This window comes from Eubalaena glacialis, chromosome 17, assembly GCF_028564815.1.
Source record: "Eubalaena glacialis isolate mEubGla1 chromosome 17, mEubGla1.1.hap2.+ XY, whole genome shotgun sequence".
Taxonomy (NCBI): Eukaryota; Metazoa; Chordata; class Mammalia; order Artiodactyla; family Balaenidae; genus Eubalaena; species Eubalaena glacialis.
The window spans coordinates 51,978,998-51,998,651 of NC_083732.1; the positions used below are offsets into that span (position 1 = coordinate 51,978,998).

The 19,654-nt window shown below is 38.7% G+C and overlaps 1 protein-coding gene across 2 annotated transcripts in view; it reads left to right on the forward strand.

Moving 5' to 3' along the window:
• Positions 1–19,654, forward strand: part of VPS13B (vacuolar protein sorting 13 homolog B) — an 802,016-nt gene that overhangs the window by 620,560 nt on the left and 161,802 nt on the right. For both annotated transcript variants that reach the window (XM_061172062.1, XM_061172061.1), the window contains exon 37: positions 16,767–16,969. In XM_061172062.1, coding sequence (XP_061028045.1) covers positions 16,767–16,969 — 203 coding nt within the window. The remainder of the gene's footprint in view (positions 1–16,766; positions 16,970–19,654) is intronic.

Here is a 19,654-nt window from a genome sequence, read left to right on the forward strand (position 1 = left end):
CCCACCCCCCCTGCACACACACACACAGTCTTTTTTGCTGTTTGAAGTATAGTGTTTTGGAGAAACCTTAAGTATGTAGCTATAAATTCTGAACCAGCAGTGTAGCACTTTGCACAGGCAGGGTGGGGAGTGAGCTGCAGACTTTAGCTCTCCTTGTCAGAGTAAATTATGGCTCTATTAGGGCGGCGCTTCTTAGATTTCGGCAAACAAGGGTACACAATTCAGGCTGTGAAATAGCTGTGCTTTAGGCTGCCTTGCTCTTTCTTGGGGGCATGTCGATTAGCAAACTTCATGTAGATAAGGGAAAGGGAAATAGGATATGAACAAGTTAGGTGGCACAAAGGGTTGGGGGAAGAGCCTAAGTGAGGCCATCTTGGCTGGCATTTTAGTCAGAATTAGGGAAAAGTTGCAAGAATCCCCTTTCCATAGGGACTTAGGAGACTTTTCATCCATGCAGAAAGCAATGAGTTGAATTCCTAGTCAAAGAGCTGTGGTTTAAATAACTTTCACTACCCCAGCCTCTGTCATCCAGATGTACTTATCTTTGTGTATAAACAAAAGTAGGAAGAAAGAAAGCATAACCACATTATTTTTCATGTATACAAATGCCTCTTTTCATGTTCACTGAATTCAGGACCAGTAAAAATGTAAAGAACCTAGAGTTCCTTTTCATGTACTGAAAAGTGAAAGCAGGTTATTAATTGATACAAAGTGGAGCTCCAGCTTTTCATTCCAGAGTCAACTGGATCTCCTGAGGAAAATCTCCTTAAGGCGTTGTCATAGCCATTGGATGCTGCAGAAATGCAAGTAAGCCTGAGGGGAAATAAAACATTAAATTATATATGACTACCTAAAATAATATATTGCAATAACAAGCCATTTACAACACCCCAAAGACTTTTGTTACTTTTAGAAAGAAATAGCATCTTTTTCCAATGCCTGAACAATAAGAAATGAATTCTTTGACAGTTAAAGCCAGAGGACAAACTTAACTTTTAAACAGCCACTGAGGATTGAAGTGGAGGTACAGTTTGTAGACAGCTATACAAATCACTAACAAACCTTAATGAATATTGGGTGTGGGCATCAGTGTCCTGTCATTTTTGACACTGTGTCTCAAGTAGCTTAAACCCAACACTCAAGGAAAGGTGGAGACCTCATTGGGTCTGTTAACATCTGGGGTTTTATTTGTCATTTTGGCCATACCCCGCAAGCGCAAAAGAAAGAGTAAAAGGGGATTATCTTGACAATGAAGTGAGTTACTGAATCTTGTGATAATGAAAAGCAGAAGAATTCTAATGCCTTTCTATAGTCCCTGAGGTAGAGGTGCGTTTATAGTTTTGCAGAAGTAAAATGTAGGCAGGCAGAACAGATGGCCCAGAGTCCGTGTAACCTGACACCCCTCATCCCAGAACTGAGGACCACTATTAATCCTGGTCAGATTCCCTCCTATTACTTTATAACAAGGTTCAAAGTTGCTACTGATGAACTGGCCTGTCCTTTTTTTACTCTTAAATTACCTGTGGATTACTGATTTTTTTTCAAAAGGGATATTTTTCTGTGCATAATGGTGGACTATTGAGACATTCAAAAAAGGTAAAATAGGAAGTTCTAAAAATTGAATGGGAAATAAGTGGAAAAAGTAAAATTCTCATAACTTTTTTTCAAAGTAATGTTCCATATTTATTCTCTAGTACAGTGGGAAATAAAAACCATAAATGTACAAGACATTCTCTTGGAAAGTAATTTTCTTGTCCTCTCTCTTAGAAATCGTATGCAATGGAGAAGAAATCCCAACATACAAGTTTTATTCTCCCGGCTGTAATTGTTATCAGTAATATACGTTTAGATAGAATTTTGGTCAATAATAAGCAATGTTAATACTACTATCTTAGAAATTATCTTTTTTCACCCCCTCAAAAAGAGAGGTAAAAAAATTAAGAATGTTTGATATTTTTTAAAAACTCATTAGTAGATATATGCTGTTCAGGCATATTTATATGGTCACTTATTTTTTCGTGTTTTGTTTAACCAAATTATATTAATTCAGTCTTTACATCTTTCATTTGGAATATTTAAATTTTTCTGTGCTAAAGGGTCTGTGGGGTTTTTTTAATGTCTGTTACGTGATTTTTGTTCTTCGTGTACCTTTTTTCTGTGCTGTGAGGTTACTATAGCTGTTTTGGATTTTAATGAGAAGCCTTTAAATACATAGGATAGTAACTTCAGAAATTTAGAAGGTAACCACTGGGTGAAATTTCTGATGTGTTAATTTCCAGGCTGCCTGAAAAGTAAAAATCATCCAATAAGCAGCCATGTTCGGATGTCAGAGCACTCTCGTGTGCTGTGGCGCGGTAAACATGATGTACCTGCCCAGCCTTTCGTAGAGGGAGATGAGCTCATCTCAGAGAGATAACCATCTCTGACTTTTTCTTCTGATTAATCACCGACCTGAACTCCATTTGAACCTTGTTAGACCAAAAACAAGCAGAATTCCTGGCCCAAACTATAAAATATAATTAAGCCCTTTTGAAATGATGTGTAAAAGAACATTGCTGTACCCCCCACTTATAACCACTACCACCACCGCAACCAATAAAGTTAAATCAAGCACTGCCTGTAATGGATTAAAATAATAAATGTTCCTGGATTTCAGTGTTTGAAGTACTTGAAGAAAACAGGCTCCCAGCAGCCTGGGTAGCTGAATGCAGGAGAGACATTTATTAATGACGAGTTCAAGGATTTGGCCTGTTTAAGATCATTACTTTGTGTTTACCATGGGTTACACATCTCTTATATTTTTACACAGCCCACACGTGTCCACATGCAATAATGAAAGCTTTTTTTTTTCAACAAAAGAATTGTTAATTGTGTAAATATGGTTCTCTTGGGGAATGTGAAGTCTTCCTAAGACTCTGCTCCCTTCTAATGAGAAATCCAGTACAGTTATTACACTCTCCCAAGTATACCCACCTTCAAATCTTGCCTCCAGCTAGATTAGTCTTTCCCCCTATTGTTTTTAGTTACCAATTCCAAATTTAATCTAGACTGCTAGAAAACTGTTGGCCTCTGGTTATGTATTTTTTTAATAAATTTATTAATTTATTTATTTTGGCTGCGTTGGGTCTTCGTTGCTGCTTGCGGGCTTTCTCTAGTTGTGGCGAGCAGGGGCTACTCTTCATTGCAGTGCGCGGGCTTCTCATTGCGGTGGCTTCTCTTGTTGCAGAGTGCGGGCTATAGGCGCACGGGCTTCAGTAGTTGCGGCGCGTGGGCTCACTAGTTGTGGCTTGCAGGCTGTAGAGCGCAGGCTCAGTAGTTGTGGTGCACGGGCTTAGTTGCTCTGTGGCATGTGGGATCTTCCCGGACCAGGGCTCGAACCTGTGTCCCCTGCATTGGCAGGCGGATTCCTGCGCCACCAGGGAAGTCCAGGTTATGTATTTTAGAATTGTGTTCCATTGCACTAGACTCTGTGTGCTTATGTACTATAGAAAAAAAAAATCAATGCTTTTTATTTCTTCTCCTACCTTTAACAAAGATATGGGAAAGAACCATTTTTCTAGATTTAGATACATTTGAGGTGAAAAAAAGAGACAACTGGTAAAAATGTCCCATATACGCATATTAAAACAGTATTCCTTGGACAGGAGAAAAAAGGGCATTTGAGACAACAAAAATGCTATCAATTAACATGAAAATATCTCACTGTGCAAAATGCTATTGGAGAAGAAAGTTTCCAGTCCTAGCAATTAAATACTAGAGATCTTTTTCTTTTTTTTTTTTCTTTTTTAAATTTTATTTATTTATTTATTTATTTTTGTCTGTGTTGGGTCTTCTTTGCTGCGCTCGGGCTTTCTCTAGTTGCGGTGAGCAGGGGCTACTCTTTGTTGCACTGCGCAGGCTTCTCACTGTGCTGGCTTCTCTTGTTGTGGAGCACGGGCTCTAGGCGCACGGGCTTCAGTAGTTGTGGCACACGGGCTCAGTAGTTGTGACTCGCGGGGTCTAGAGCGCAGGCTCAGTAGTTGTGGCGCATGGGCTTAGTTGCTCCGCAGCATGTGGGATCTTCCTGAGCCAGGGCTTGAATCCACGTCCCCTGCATTGGCAGGCGGATTCCTAACCACTGCACCACCAAGGAAGTCCCTAGAGATCTTTTTCTTAATAGTGTCTGCTTTGCATCCTAATGATGGCACTTTATAAGTTAGTATTAGGTGAAATGGATAAGAATTATTGTAGCTCCTAGAACTGGGACTGTGGAAAAAGAGAGGGTTAGAAGTAAATATCCCCCACTCCACTGAATTTGTGACAGTGTTTAGTTTTGCTGCGGTCACAGCAAATTGCCCTTTCATCCACATAAGCCAGAAGGCTATTTGCTAGGAAAGTTTCTGGCAAAGCAACCCTGTCAGTGATAAGTGACTGAAGACACATCTTAGATGTTCTTTTGCTCTCTGGCTGGGGCTCTGGCCCTGTAGGCTATGTTGGCATAATATACTGAGGCCAAGCAAGACAGCCGGGGACAGGAAAAAGGCATTTATTCACAACCCTGTTACCAATTGGAAAAATGAAATTACTAAGAGCTAACTAATAGCAGTAGTTTTTATAAAGCAACATGGTGCTGGAAGGAGGCAGACAATCCCAGGCCTGCTACTTGCTGGCAGTTGATTGTGGTAAAAGTTACAACACAGCTCATTTCCAAAATAAAGACAAAAATACTTAATTCATGGGGCTGTTGAGTGGATTAAGTGAAATATCGTACACAGAGTACCCTACACATTCCTTAGCACACATTTATTAAATTCCTCAATAAATATTAGTGTTTTTGTATCTTCCTCTCCCTCCCTCCCTCTCCCAACTCAGTCATACCACATGAATGCTGAGATCATAGAGCATTAAATTTTAGAGCTGAAAATTATCTCAGAGATCATCCTCTTTATCAAGAACACTTTTTATCCTTTTTCTCTCCATCATCCAAACACACTGTATTTAGGATAAGATAGCTAGCATGACTATACCAACCAGATACTACTGTAACCAAAAAACTTAGTACACTTCGGCCCTGTCTCCAACAAATTCATGATTTCTTTCAGGATCTTTGAAATACTTAAAATACCTCATGGACCGCCATTACTATGTGGGACTCCCTAAGTGTCAGAGAACCCTAGGTTGAGGCCTACTGAGCTAGGCCTAACTCCCTCACTTAGGGGTGCCGAGATTAAGTGATTTGTCCAGGGATACTCTGGGGTGCAGTGGGGACTGTAACACACGTCTCCTGCCTTCTGGACTTTCTATTAAACCAGTCTTTAAAACCCTGGATCATGTAGATTAATACCAGTTTCTAAGCCGTTGCAGTAAATCACTTAGGAAGTCATTTTGCTTTCAACATTGTTTGAGTTGATACCCATTCTTCCATTCATGTGACTTACTTTAAAAAAAAATATTGATTCACCAGCAGTTTCCTCATTAAATTAACCAGCTACTGTATTCTTTCCTCTATGAGAAGGTTGCTCTACACTTTCCAATATGCACGGTCAGATTTGTTAGTAGGCCTTTTTTTTTTTTAACATAGCCACATGATCCAATCAAGTTTTATTTTCCTAATAAACTGACACAACTGTGAAAACAGTAAACATGGTGGCAGTAAGCATTGGAGGGGAAGAAAGAGGCAAAGCGTATCCACCGTCACCCTTTGGTATTTTCAGTTCAGTTTTTCTAGGATCTGAGAGTTTTAAAACATTTCTCAAAAAAATACCTTTCCCAGACAAGGGCCAAGTATAAATAGCCAACTCAATAGACATTTTTGTCTTCCATGAGTAATTCTCCCTTTCTTCATATGAAAGAAAAATAAAATCCTATTCCTGCTACTTGTCATTTTCTTATGTCCAAAAGAAGAGGTTTGGATTAGACTAGAAGTCCCAGCTTTTACTCACTGATAAGGACTAGATGAGAGTCCCTGAGGACTGGAAATCCCACCCATGAGAAATCTCAAGTGCTTTAGAGAAGGGATACATGTTAGCAGGTCGACCACCCAGTTGGACTCTCGTTTTGAGGACTGGACTTGTTAGTAACTTTGTTGGGGAGCACCAGCACCCCTTTCAGCTTAAACATCTGTGTCCATGTAGTTCTCTGACAGTTTTGTTGTATTTTGTTTCATTTATTCATCTTATCCTGTATTACAACTTACTATAATAACAGATGCAGATATAGGCTTATTACAAAGTAGAATGTAATTAAATAGGATCTGAAACACTTACATATTCTGATCAAGAGGGGGAAAACAAGCTATTTTCATGGTTAAACTACCCAAGTGCAGGGACTTCCCTGGCTGTCCAGTGGTTAAGACTCCGTGCTTCCACTGCAGTGCACATGGGTTCGATCCCTGGTTGGGGAACTAAGATCCTGTATGCCACATGGCACAGCCAAAAAAATAAAATAAAAATACCCAAGTGCCATTTTTATGTGCTTCAACGTAATTAGTTGAAGAAACTAGAAATGAAAAGATTTCTAATCATCTCTTTAGTGGACCAGACTTACAGAATTTTTTTTCTAGTCATCTAGTCATTTATGGTCATCTTTTTATGGATCATACTTACAAAAATTTTTCTTCCTCACTTTTTGAGTCATCCTCATGCTTCACTGTTATGCAAATCGACTTCTGGATGTATCTAACACATGCTTGCTGATTTCCTAGTAGCCTTAGATTATTTCCAGCTGGATAAAAATACCTGGATATGCTTTGCTAGCACGTCATCATTGAGTACCCTTTCTAATGACATACAGAAGCTTGCTGTAGATTGCACTTTGCACAGTCAGCATGTAGAGAGTAGGAGCCCTAGTAAAGGTCTAGTAGAGACCGACAATGTAGGGCTGGCAGCATTTTGTAAACATTCTCCAAAGCAAGTGGTTTCCATTTATTAGTCTTCTGAAGGAGTATTTTAAAGGTCAGGAAACTGTTTGTTCCTTGAACTAAACTTTTACACTCAATGAAAAGTATGTCAGTATGCAAACAAACTAAGATTATTTCTATTTATCACACAAGTTGTTTCTGAAATTACTTCTCAATGTTGATACACCTCATTTAGTTTAATTAAGTACCTGCCATTAGTTTGCTAGAGCTGAAATTAAATATATATAAACACAGATTTTTGAAAGAAGCCAGTGGAAGAATCAGGCAGAAAAGCATTCTATTGAATGGAAGGAGGTAGAAGAGGTAATGTACTTAGTCAAAAATGACCTTATCCCACAGTCACGAAAAGCAAAGTAGGATCCTGGGTTGGATCCTGCAACAAGAAAAGGACATGAAGGGAGAAACTGGTGAAATTCAAACAAGGTCTATGGTTTAGTTAGTAGCGTTATATCGATGTCAATTTTCTGGCTTTCGAGACTCATTCTATAGTTGATGTAAGTTGTTAACATTAAGGGAAGCTGCATGAAAGATACTAACTTTGCTGAAAGCCTGAAATTATTTCAAAATTAAATTTTAAAAAATGACCTGATCAGTGATTGCATAAATAGCTTGAATAATATTCATGCTTTTAAAGTTTGTGACCATTCTAAATCTTACACTTTTGTAGCATATTTCTTTAATTTTTTTCTTTCTTTTCTTCTCTCATCATTTTTGGAAATTTAAGGGAAAAATTAAAAGTACAGAAAATGTAAAGGATAATACATCAAATGCCTATATACTCATGAGCTAGAACAAATATAATCATCTTGTCATGTTTGCTTATATGTAAACACACACACACACACAGGGGTAGAGGAGTGGTAAAACTTCACAAAATTATTCAGCCTTTTCCAATGTTTCAATGCTAAGAAGTTAGTTTTTTATAATTTTTACTTATAGTCATTTTGTCCCACCTTGCATTATTAGTCCATTAAGAAGAAGAATAACACAGGCCTTTAACTCACTTTCTGTTGCCATTTATTCCAGATTTTGAATGTATAAGTATCCATCTTACATGAACTCTGAATATTCTCTGTGGCCCTGGGTTTATATGTGTGGTGATATATAAAATAGGATTCATTTTATCCCAAGGAAGATATTTAGTATGTTTCCTGATTGAAAAAAACAAAAAGGAAGGGATGATGTCCCATAGGCCAGCTTCTCACAGAGTAAAAGAATGGGGAAAGGAGAATTAATAACTCTGTCACGAGTCCCAGGATTATTTTCATAGATTATGGTAAAAGTGTGAACTTTGCTTTACCATTCACAAATGACCCTTTGTGTAATTTATCACCACTCTTTATTATTAAGTGATCACCATAATCTCTTATTACTGGTCATTTACACCAAGATTAAAACCACTTGAACTAACATGTTTCTCTATTATTTTGTTGTACCTTTTTTAAAATGTAGCAGGAAATATTCAAAAGGAAACAGAGACTCTATTAAACTTAAAAACTGGTACTTGTGGGTGAACCTTTCTGTGGTGCCGCAAGTAACTGGATCCCCTCGTTGAGGAGCAAAGCCACAGCAGGCTGGTGTGTGTAGCAAGTGCAGTGGGCAGGTGGGCACATGGGGATGAGTTAAACTACTTACGTGTCTCAAAAGCAAACCACGCCTAATTTCCTAATTTCCATGTAGGTGTATGACATGAAAGAAAAGAAAGGAGACAGAAGGGACCAGGCAGGGCACGTTTATATCTGTAGGTCATGTGTTTCCGTAATGCCTTTAGACAGTGCCTGTTCCTGTATCCTCACTGCCAACATTAGCATCTTAAATTCTCAGTGCCCTCTTGGTGTTCATACGAGCCCATGATCAATGCTGGTAGACCTGAGAAATAGGCAAGTACAAACTATAAAGGATTAGAAAAAGTAAGAATAGAGTGAGGGGTAGGCTATTGGGGAAATGAAGGGGTAAAGAAAAGAACAGCGACTCAACACATAGGTATTCAATTAAGTATTTGATTAGAGTGAAAGAATTGACAGCACATAAAGTGAATAAAAAGCAAAAACTAAAATTGTATGATAATAGGGAAGTATTTGTGTTTTTCAACAGTTCACTTGCTGAACAGAGTCAAAATTATAAATGTTGTTGGTTGTCTTTTTTTCCCTCTGATGCTTACTGAGATCTCAGAACTTGAGGCTAAAAAAGGAAAAATCTTGTAATGTGAAAGAAAATTGCAAATTATTCGCTTTATCTTTGTATATACCCAATATATGGTAGATAACCAGTAAACGTTGGTTGAATGAGTAATGCATGCATGCATAAATATCAAGTTGGAGGTGATCCAGTATATCCAAATTCCTTATAGACAGAAGCATGGGAGTAGCACTTATTTAAGAAATTAGGCATGGTTATGGATACCATCATAAGAAATTATCCTTAAAGCCATTATAGTAAAGAAGTTCACTGAAATAGCTGGCACATGGTGGCAGCCAGCAGCTCTAACACCTTCATTTTCTTGCCTTCAAAACCGGAAAGCAAGAGGAAAGGTTACTCTCCCCAAAGTATTATTGTACCTCATTGGTTTTCATTAAGCCTCATGTTCATCCTTGAACCAGATCAAACTCCAGAGGGTATCAAACCTGAAAATCTAGAAATTTCAGCAGGTTCCTAGGCCTACTAGTCTACGTTCTAGAAAACCAGTCATTAAATTCTGCTATTGCTGGAATATAGCTGTAGCTGGGTCAGTGCCTGCCTCAACTGTAAGGTCTCTTGTATTTCAGGCACATTGTGTCTCCTCCTGCCCTCCTCAGTGCTCACCTGAGTCTGACCCACCTTCTTTCTTGTTTCAGGCTCCCAAATGTTTGCCCGACCATTGGCTTCCTATTTCTAGGCCATTTTCCCAAGGTCTCAGTCCCTACCTTTACCTTTACTCCCCTGAGAATTCTAGGCATCTCGTTTTCTCTACCCGAGCAAGAAAGAATAGAATTTGTATGACAGTAGGAAAATGTTCATGTGTTTAACAGTGTACACAGTAACACAAAAGCTGTCAACATTTTGATTTTTTTAATGTAAAAATGCAAGTCTAGAATTTTTTATTATATCCCTCCTCACCCTAGCTAATAAATATCAATACTTCTAGTTGTGTAACTTTGGGGAGTTAAGAAGAACCTTCCACCAACCCTACTCACGTTCTTCTTTGAGAAGGGATAAGCACTTTCTGAGGAATATACGGTAAGGAATCACGATGCAAATTTTGTCATTCCAGTTCTAGTTTTAAGGCAAAACCTCAGAAACTTAGACAGTACAATATCAGTATTTTGAGGCCATTGCTGCACAGTAGAAATATCCCGTAAGGTTCAAATTCTGTATGTATTAAGTTACTTCTACAAAGAAGATTTTATCATATGCTTACAAATATCTTTGTATAAATGAAAAGTGCTATAGAGTGAGAAAGGTAATCTTGTTCTTCTGTATGCTCCAGAAAAAATGCTGTCAAGCCCATTCTTAATGAGACTTCTAGGGATAAATATCAGCCCTTGCGTTTGATAGTCTTTTCTTTGATAGATAATTACCTTTGCTTTAATAAAGTTGTCCTTTGTTTCTGTCTTAGTTCTTTTGCTTTAATTTTGACCACTCTCTCCAAAGTGATGTTTTAGGGATGACCAGACATCAACACATCAGAAGGAGTACTCTGCAGGTTTCTCACTGTTGTAGGAAGAGATTACAAATAAGAAAAGGGAATAGGCGAGAAACCAAATCCTGTGGTTTTGGATTAGAACCAGAGGTATCAGTATGAATTCATGATTTTTAATATATTTACTGATAGATACAGAAATATACATGTGTGTGTATACATGGGCAGTAGACACACATATACTTCTTAGCCCTCTCTACTGAGAGGCCCTAGAAACAGTGATACCCTAGCAGCAATGAGCATACCTACCACCCAGATTTTGGTTTCTAGATGCCATTCTTCAGCAAAAGAAACCAAAGCTCTGGAGAAATGACTGATGCGAGAGATGGGATGGGAAAAATACAACTGAGCCTGAAACACCTTGTGGCCAGAAAGTAAAGAAGTTCTCAAAAAGTATGGGGGTATATCACAGTGACACAGGAACCAACTTGAAGGGGTTCCCAATGGCCAAAGCTGGTTCAATTTAAGCAACAAAGTAAAATAAAGATAGTATTAGATTAGGACCCATAAAATAAATATCCATGAGTCCATACTGGTATAAATAAATAATTGAACTAATAAATAGAGTAGAAGGGACGGCTCTTTTTACTATAGAATACTAGTTAATAATTGTAGAAGAGTAAGAGAAATAGGAAATCAACATTACCACACACCACAGTAATAATTGTTGCAGGCAAGAAGCATTAATGGATGCTAACATTAATGGGTAAAAGTTTGATGTAATAGAGGATATTTGCATAATCTGCAGATATCTCTCCACAGGATACTTACTGTTTACAAATGGAAAAATAACCACTTCACAGTGGCGAAATCTGGCAGACACCACTTTAGCTATGTGATGAACATTAGTATTACCAGCAAGTAGTAAAACATCAATATCACTTTCCCCAGTATGATGCACTGAGAAGGGTATCAATCACTTCTCTGGTATTCTGGCCAAAAATGCATAACCTCATTCTAATGAGAAAACATCAGATAAACCCAAATTGAGAGATATTCTGCAAAATAATTGGCCTGGACTATTGAAGAGACTCAAGGTCATGAAAGACCAAAAAAAAGCTAGAGGATCTGTCACTGATTAAAGGAGACTAAGGATCCTAGATTGCATCCTGGACCAGAAGAAGGACATTAGTGAGGGAAATGGCAAAATTTAAATAAAATCTGTAGATTACTTAGTAGTGTTATGCCAAAGTGAATTTCCTGATTTCAGTGTTTGTACTATAGTTACATAGCTGGGTGAAAGATACATGAGAACTCTGTATATTTTTGCAACTTTTAGGTAGGTCTAACATTATTTCAAAACAAAAAGGGTTTAGTTTTTTTTTCTTTTTTTTTTTTTTTAGAGGAAGGGACTTGGAAAGATGGCTTCTAAGGTCTCTTCCATCCAGCATTACTATTCTGTGATACAATGATGCAAAATGAAGAATGGCAAAGATTTAAGCACTTTTCTTTCCTGCCTGTCAATTAAGAAATATATTGTGACAGCTGAAAATAGGATCAGATTCTAAACTGTCATTTAGTACAGTAGGATATGTCCTGAATAACTATTGTTTTGACTAGTCCTATACTGCATAAGATGGTCCTTGCCTCCGGGATGGTCACAATCTACTTGTGAAGGTGGTGTGGCCTTCCTTTTCAGTCACTTAGATTACTAAGGTCTCTCTTCCTTGATGTTTTAAAATAATAGAGTTGGGTAGAATGATATAGAAATTGGTAAGTCTTGGAAACCTATCTAAGAGTGAACACTCAAAGTGGGTTCCAAAATTATCCAATCTGGGTGCCTGATGAGAATGATAAATAAGATTTTAAAAAAACCCTAGGAGAGCTTTGATATTAAACACTTCTCGTGTGAGGGACCAATAGAACATTCACATTAAGATTACCATCAGATAATTGGGTATTTCATTGCAGGGTAGTACGAAGATGCATGTATTTGAGAATAAAGGGTATCGTAATTCTGACATTCCCTTAATGCTCATTTGCTAGATGACTGTACTGAATTAAGCCTATACTTGTATACTCCCATTATGACAAATTTTTGAATAATGAATTGGTGTGTTTCATTTAGCAAGTACTTACTGTTGAGAAGTAAATATTTTAGGAAATGTAATGCAGTTAAGTCAGAAATTGTGACTTAAGTTCTAAGCTCCATTAATAAAAATAATTGTTGATTCTTGGGTATTTGAGGGCCTGTTTCAATTTTTTAATTTACTGTTCTATTTTTTCTTTAAGTAAAGTGTAACTCTGAATCAATAAAATTGTGTAAATGAAGTGGAAGTCTTAGTGCCACTATATATTTGATGAACAAATTTAAGAAATTGATTTTCACCATCATAATTTTTAACAAGAGTCTTAACCCTAATGCTTTTGTGAGTGTGATTGTCCTCTATGGAAGATTAGAAGTTGTGTATCTTATTTCTACAGTAGGAATATACAACATATATGCAGTTTTCAAGTCTCCACAGAGTTGAAAAGCCAACATGGGTACTCTACTTTGAAGCGTGTATGCTGTGGGCCTAAGGTGTTTTTTAATCTTTCATCTCTTTTTTTTTTTTCCCTTTAACATCTTTATTGGAGTATAATTGCTTTACAATGTTGTGTTAGTTTCTGCTGTATAAGAAAGTAAATCAGCTATATGCATACGTATATCCCCATATCCCCTCCCTCTTGCATCTCCCTCCCACCCTCCTTATCCCACCCCTCTAGGTGGTCTCAAAGCACCGAGCTGATCTCCCTGTGATATGCAGCTGCTTCCCACTAGCTATCCATTTTACATTTGGTAGTGTATATTTGTCCATGCCACTCTCTCACTTCACCCCAGCTTACCCTTCCCCCTCCCCGTGTCCTCAAGTTCATTCTCTGCATCTTTGTCTTTATTCCTGTCCTGCCCCAGGTTCATCAGAACCTTTTTTTTTTTTTTTTAGATTCCATATATATGGGTTAGCATACGGTATTTGTTTTTCTCTTTCTGACTTACTTCACTCTGTATGACAGACTCTAGGTCCATCCACCTCACTACAAATAACTCAATTTCGTTTCTTTTTATGGCTGACTAATATTCCATTGTATATATGTGCCACATCTTCTTTATCCATTCATCTGTTGATGGACACTTAGGTTGCTTCCATGTCCTGGCTATTGTAAATAGTGCTACAGTGAACATTGTGGTACATGTCTCTTTTTGAATTACAGTTTTCTCAGGGTATATGCCCAGTAGTGGGATTGCTGGGTCATATGGTAGTTCTATTTGTAGTTTTTTAAGGAACCTCCATACTGTTCTCCAGAGTGGCTGTATCAATTTACATTCCCACCAACAGTGCAAGAGGGTTCCCTTTTCTCCACACCCTCTCCAGCATTTATTGTTTGTAGATTTTTTGATGATGGCCATTTTGACTGGTGTGAGGTGATACCTCATTGTAGTTTTGATTTGCATTTCTCTAATGATTAGTGATGTTGAGCATCTTTTCATGTGTTTGTTGGCAATCTGTATATCTTCTTTGGAGAAATGTCTGTTTAGGTCTTCTGCCCATTTTTGGACTGGGTTGTTTTTCTAATATTGAGCTGCATGAGCTGCTTGTATATTTTGGAGATTAATCCTTTGTCAGTTGTTTCGTTTGCAAATATTTTCTCCTATTTTGAAGGTTCTCTTTTCGTCTTGTTTATGGTTTCCTTTGCTGTGCAAAAGCTTTTAAGTTTCATTAGATCCCATTTGTTTATTTTTGTTTTTATTTCCATTTCTCTAGGAGGTGGGTCAAAAAGGATCTTGCCGTGATTTATGTCATAGAGTGTTCTGCCTATGTTTTCCTCTAAGAGTTTTATAGTGTCTGGCCTTACATTTAGGTCTTTAATCCATTTTGAGTTTATTTTGGTGTATGGTGTTAGGAAGTGTTCTAATTTCATTCTTTTACATGTAGCTCTCCAGTTTTCCCAGCACCACTTATTGAAGAGGCAGTCTTTCCTCCATTGTATAGTCTTGCCTCTTTTATCAAAGATAAAGTGACCATATGTGCGTGGGTTTATCTCTGGGCTTTCTATCCTGTTCCATTGATCTGTATTTCTGTTTTTGTGCCAGTACCATACTGTCTTGATTACTGTAGCTTTGTAGTATAGTGTGAAGTCAGTGAGCCTGATTCCTCCAGCTCCATTTTTCTTCCTCAAGATTGCTTTGGCTATTCGGGGCCTTTTGTGTTTCCATACTAATTGTGAAATTTTTTGATGCAAGAGGGAGGAGATATGGGGGTATATGTATATGTATAGCTGATTCACTTTGTTATAAAGCAGAAACTAACAAACCATTGTAAAGCAATTGTACTCCAATAAAGATGTTAAAAAAAAAAAGCCTTGGCTATGGGGGCAGAGTTTAGGTGGGGGGTGGAACTTAGACAGGGGTGGGGCTTTGGGTGGGGCGGGACCTAGGCGGGTTGCGGGGGCGATGTTCAAGCGTGGGGCGGGGCCTCTGCTTAGGACGTGCGTGGAAGGGGGGAGGCAGCACGTGGAAAGGAGGGGCTCTGGAGTGTGGGGTTCCGGAGTTAGGAGGTAGGGCCCTGAGTGAGGGTGTGTGGGTGGGGTTTAGACCCAGCTCGTTAGAGGGGGTCTCCAAATGTAGAGGTAGGGCCCTGGGTGGGGTGTAGGGGCGGGGCTTGGGCTCTGCGCGGCAAGAGGAAGGCTCCGAGGGCAGAGGATTAGGCCCAGGAGCCCAAGAGGCTTCCCGGTGCCTAAGTGGACAGGGAAGGCACTGGCCCCGTTCCCTTCCATTCCTTCACGCCCCCCCACCCCCCCACCGTCTCCCCCGTGGCCACTGGACACCTAACTGTGGGTGCGTCCCTCTGGATGTAGGAACTCCTCCCCTCCCCCTGCTACCTCTCAGGGGTGCAGGTCCCGGAAGTCTGGCCTTTACTTTTGCTCCCCCTTCCCTCCCTCTCACTCCCTCAGGACCCTCGTGGCTGGAGGGGGCCTCTGTCAGCAGAGGATCAGGCCCCGGGATCTCAGCAGTTCCTAGGGGTCCAAGTAGGCAGGGGAAACCTGGCCATGCTGCCTTTTGATCCTCTGCCCTCCCAATGGTTCCCCAATTTCCCACTTCCGGTGTGGGATCCCTTCCCCTCCCCCAGCAGCCCCTCAGGGGCGCCAGTCCCACCCCGCCTCCACTTCTCCTCCCCCTTCACTCCCCCCGCACCCCATGTACTACCCAGTCGCTGGGGGTTCCTCCCGTCCCCTTAGGTGTCCGTGATCCCCCACCAGTACCTGGTAGGTGCCCTAGTTGTGAGGAGACAGGAATTCCGCGTCCTCCTACTACGGCATCTTGACTCCCTCTTTCATCTCTTTTAAGGATCAAATATCATTAGAAAAATAAGCCATGGGCATTACATACGTGGTCTGGTGAAATTCAATATTCACAATGACAATTCAGAATATGAGCTCCTTAGGGGAAAGTTAACCCACCACTCTAACTTTGCATTGAAATATCTTAAAGTGTGCCATTGGTTTTATGAAAAGGTTTTGATCTACACTTCGAGTTTAAGTTCAAAAGAAAAGCTACATTTTAAAGTGTATTCCTTTTCTGGGTATATTTACTTTGAACTACAGCATATAGTTTTTCTCATAAATCTAACCTGCCACTATCTGTTTTTAAGACTTTGTAAACTTCAAGTGGTTATGATGTGTGAAGTTTGGATTAAACTAAAATTTTTAGAAAACACATGTTGTATATTTTGATTGTTTTGAATTTTAACATGGGCCAGTCAAAAACTTGAGTGTCTCACAAAGTAATATACTGTACTCTGTTACTACAAGAAATCACAGAAAATTGCCCTCTCCCATCATGTTAACAATAGACAAATGAAGCAGCTGTTCTCATTCTTAAATGTAGTGTTTGAAAAACTTGCACAATTTAATGAAAATGTCTCTACTCATAAAACTTAAAATGCTCACACATGGAAAAAGTCATAACGTTTTGGCAAATATTGCTTTGTTAGGAATGTGAGTGAGGTATACCTGCTTCATAACTAGAATTCTATATAAATGGCATGAAACTGTGGGGAAAAGCCAACTGAAAAGAAAACTCTGACAAAGGATGAGTTAATATTCTTAAAAAATGCAGATAGTTCTTGCCCAAACATACTTTTTCTTTGACAAGGAAGAATTATAACATATACCCCTCTCCATCCCTTCTTTTTTTTTTTTCCCCCCCAGGTGTAATTCTTGCATCATCATTTCTACTCAGCGTAAATGATTTTCTCCTTAAAACAAGCCTCAAAGAAAGAAGTCGGATTCTGATAGGACCATGTTGTGCTACTGCCAATCTGGAAGCTAAATGGTGTAAACACAGTGGCAATCCAGGCCCAGAACAGTCCATACCAAAAATATCCATTGATTTAAGAGGAGGTCTGCTGCAGGTCTGTTGGGATTGGCCCCATTTTTCCCATAAGTTTTAAACTAGCCTTTGTTCATTGTTTGAACTGTTTCATTAAATTTTAAATCTTGGTGTGGTGAGAAAAGGGTATTGTCAGATTGCTGTTTTACTAAACTTTTTTAACAGCTTTATTGAGATATAATTCACAAACCATACAGTTCACCTAATTAAGGAATACGATTCAGTGGTTTTTTACTATATTCACAGAGTCGTGTGGTCATCACAACAATCCATTTTAAAACATTTTCACACACCCACCTCCAAAACCCTTTATCCATTAGCATTCACTCCCCATTATCCTCCAATTCCCTCTCCAGAACTAGGCAACCACTAACTATTTTCTGTCTCTACATATTTGACTCTTCTGGACATTTCATGTAAATGGAATCATATGAAATGTGGCCTTTTGTGAATGGCTTCTTTCACTTAGCATCATGTTTTCAAGGTTCATTCATGTTTTTGCAGGTGCCCCTGCTTTATTCCTTTTTATGACCAAATAATACTCCATTGTATGGATATACCTCATTTTATTTATCCATTCAGCAATTGATGGATGTTTAGAGTCTTTCCACTTTTAGCTATTATGAATAATGCTGCTATGAACATTTGTGTACAAGTTTTGTGTGGACATGTTTGGAATTGCTGAGTCAATAAACTTTTTTCTATGTGTAGACTTTTCTAATTACAAAGTAGTCAGCCTGTCTCAAGCAGTGTCATCAGCAGTAATATAAGAACCATTTCCTAATGACAGGTCGTTAGCTATTATGATGTCTGATTGCTAACATGGTATATAACCTTACATTGCAACCTTTTATGCATTTGATTTGCAGCCAAGTATTGAATGTGTGAGGGTATCCAATCCAATATTTCTTGATATTTTCTATTTGGATAGAATTTGAATGTGTTCTTTTTTTTTTAACATCTTTATTGGAGTATAATTGCTTTACAATGGTGTGTTAATTTCTGCTGTATAACAAAGTGAATCACCTATACATAAACATATATCCCCATATCACCTCCCTCTTGCATCTCCCTCCCAACCTCCCAAACCTACCCCTCTAGGTGGGCACAAAGCACTGAGCTGATCTCCCTGTGCTATGCAGCTGCTTCCCACTAGCTAGCTATTTTACATTTGGTAGTATATATATATATATGTCCATGCCACTCTCTCACTTCGTCGCAGCTTACCCTTCCCCCTCCCCGTGTCCTCAAGTCCATTCTCTACATCTGCGTCTTTATTCCGGTCCTGCCCCTAGGTTTGTCAAAACCATTTTTTTTTTTAGATTCCATATATATGTGTTAACGTACGGTATTTGTGTTTCTCTTTCTGACTTACTTCACTTTGTATGACACACTCTAGGTCCATCCACCTCACTACAAATAACTCAATTTCGTTCCTTTTTATGGCTGAGTAATATTCCATTGTATATATGTGCCACATCTTCTTTATCCATTCATCTGTCGATGGACACTTAGGTTGCTTCCATGTCCTGGCTATTGTAAATAGAGCTGCAGTGAACATTGTGGTACATGACCCTTTTTGAATTATGGTTTTCTCAGGGTATATGCCCAGTAGTGGGATTGCTGGGTCGTATGGTAGTTCCATTTTTAGTTTTTTAAGGAACCTCCATACTGTTCTCCATAGTGGCTGTATCAATTTACATTCCCACCAACAGTGCAAGAGGGTTCCCTTTTCTCCACACGCTCTCCAGCATTTATTATTTGTAGATTTTTTGATGATGGCCATTCTGACCTGTGTGAGGTAATACCTCATTGTAGTTTTGATTTGCATTTCTCTAATGATTAGTGATGTTGAGCATCTTTTCATGTGTTTGTTGGCAATCTGTATATCTTCTTTGGAGAAATGTCTATTTAGGTCTTCTGCCCATTTTTGGATTGGGTTTGTTTTTTTGATATTGAGCTGCATGAGCTGCCTGTATATTTGGAGGTTAATCCTTTGTCAGTTACTTCGTTTGCAAATATTTTCTCCCATTCTGAGGGTTGTCATTTCGTCTTGTTTATGGTTTTCATTGCTGTGCAAAAGCTTTAAGTTTCATTAGGTCCCATTTGTTTACTTTTGTTTTTATTTCCATTTCTCTAGGAAGTGGGTCAAAAAGGATCTTGCTGTGATTTATGTCAGGGTGTTCTGCCTATGTTTTCCTCTAAGAGTTTGATAGTGTCTGGCCTTACATTTAGGTCTTTAATCCATTTTGAGTTTATTTTTGTGTATGGTGTTAGGGAGTGTTCTAATTTCATTCTTTTACGTGTAGCTGTCCAGTTTTCCCAGCACCACTTATTGAAGAGGCTGTCTTTTTTCCATTGTATATTATTGCCTCCTTTATCAAAAATAAGGTGACCATGTGTGTGTGGGTTTACCTCTGGGCTTTCTATCCTGTTCCATTGATCTATATTTCTCTTTTTGTGCCAGTACCATACTGTCTTGATTACTATAGCTTTGTAGTATAGTCTGAAGTCCAGGAGCCTGATTCCTCCAGCTCTGTTTTTCTTTCTCAAGACTGCTTTGGCTATTCGGGGTCTTTTGTGTTGCCATACAAATTGTGAAATTTTTTGTTCTAGTTCTGTGAAAAATGCCATTGGTAGTTTGTTTTTTGTTGGTTTTTTTTTTTCCATTTTGACTTTTAATTGTAATATTCTCCTTAATAGCCAA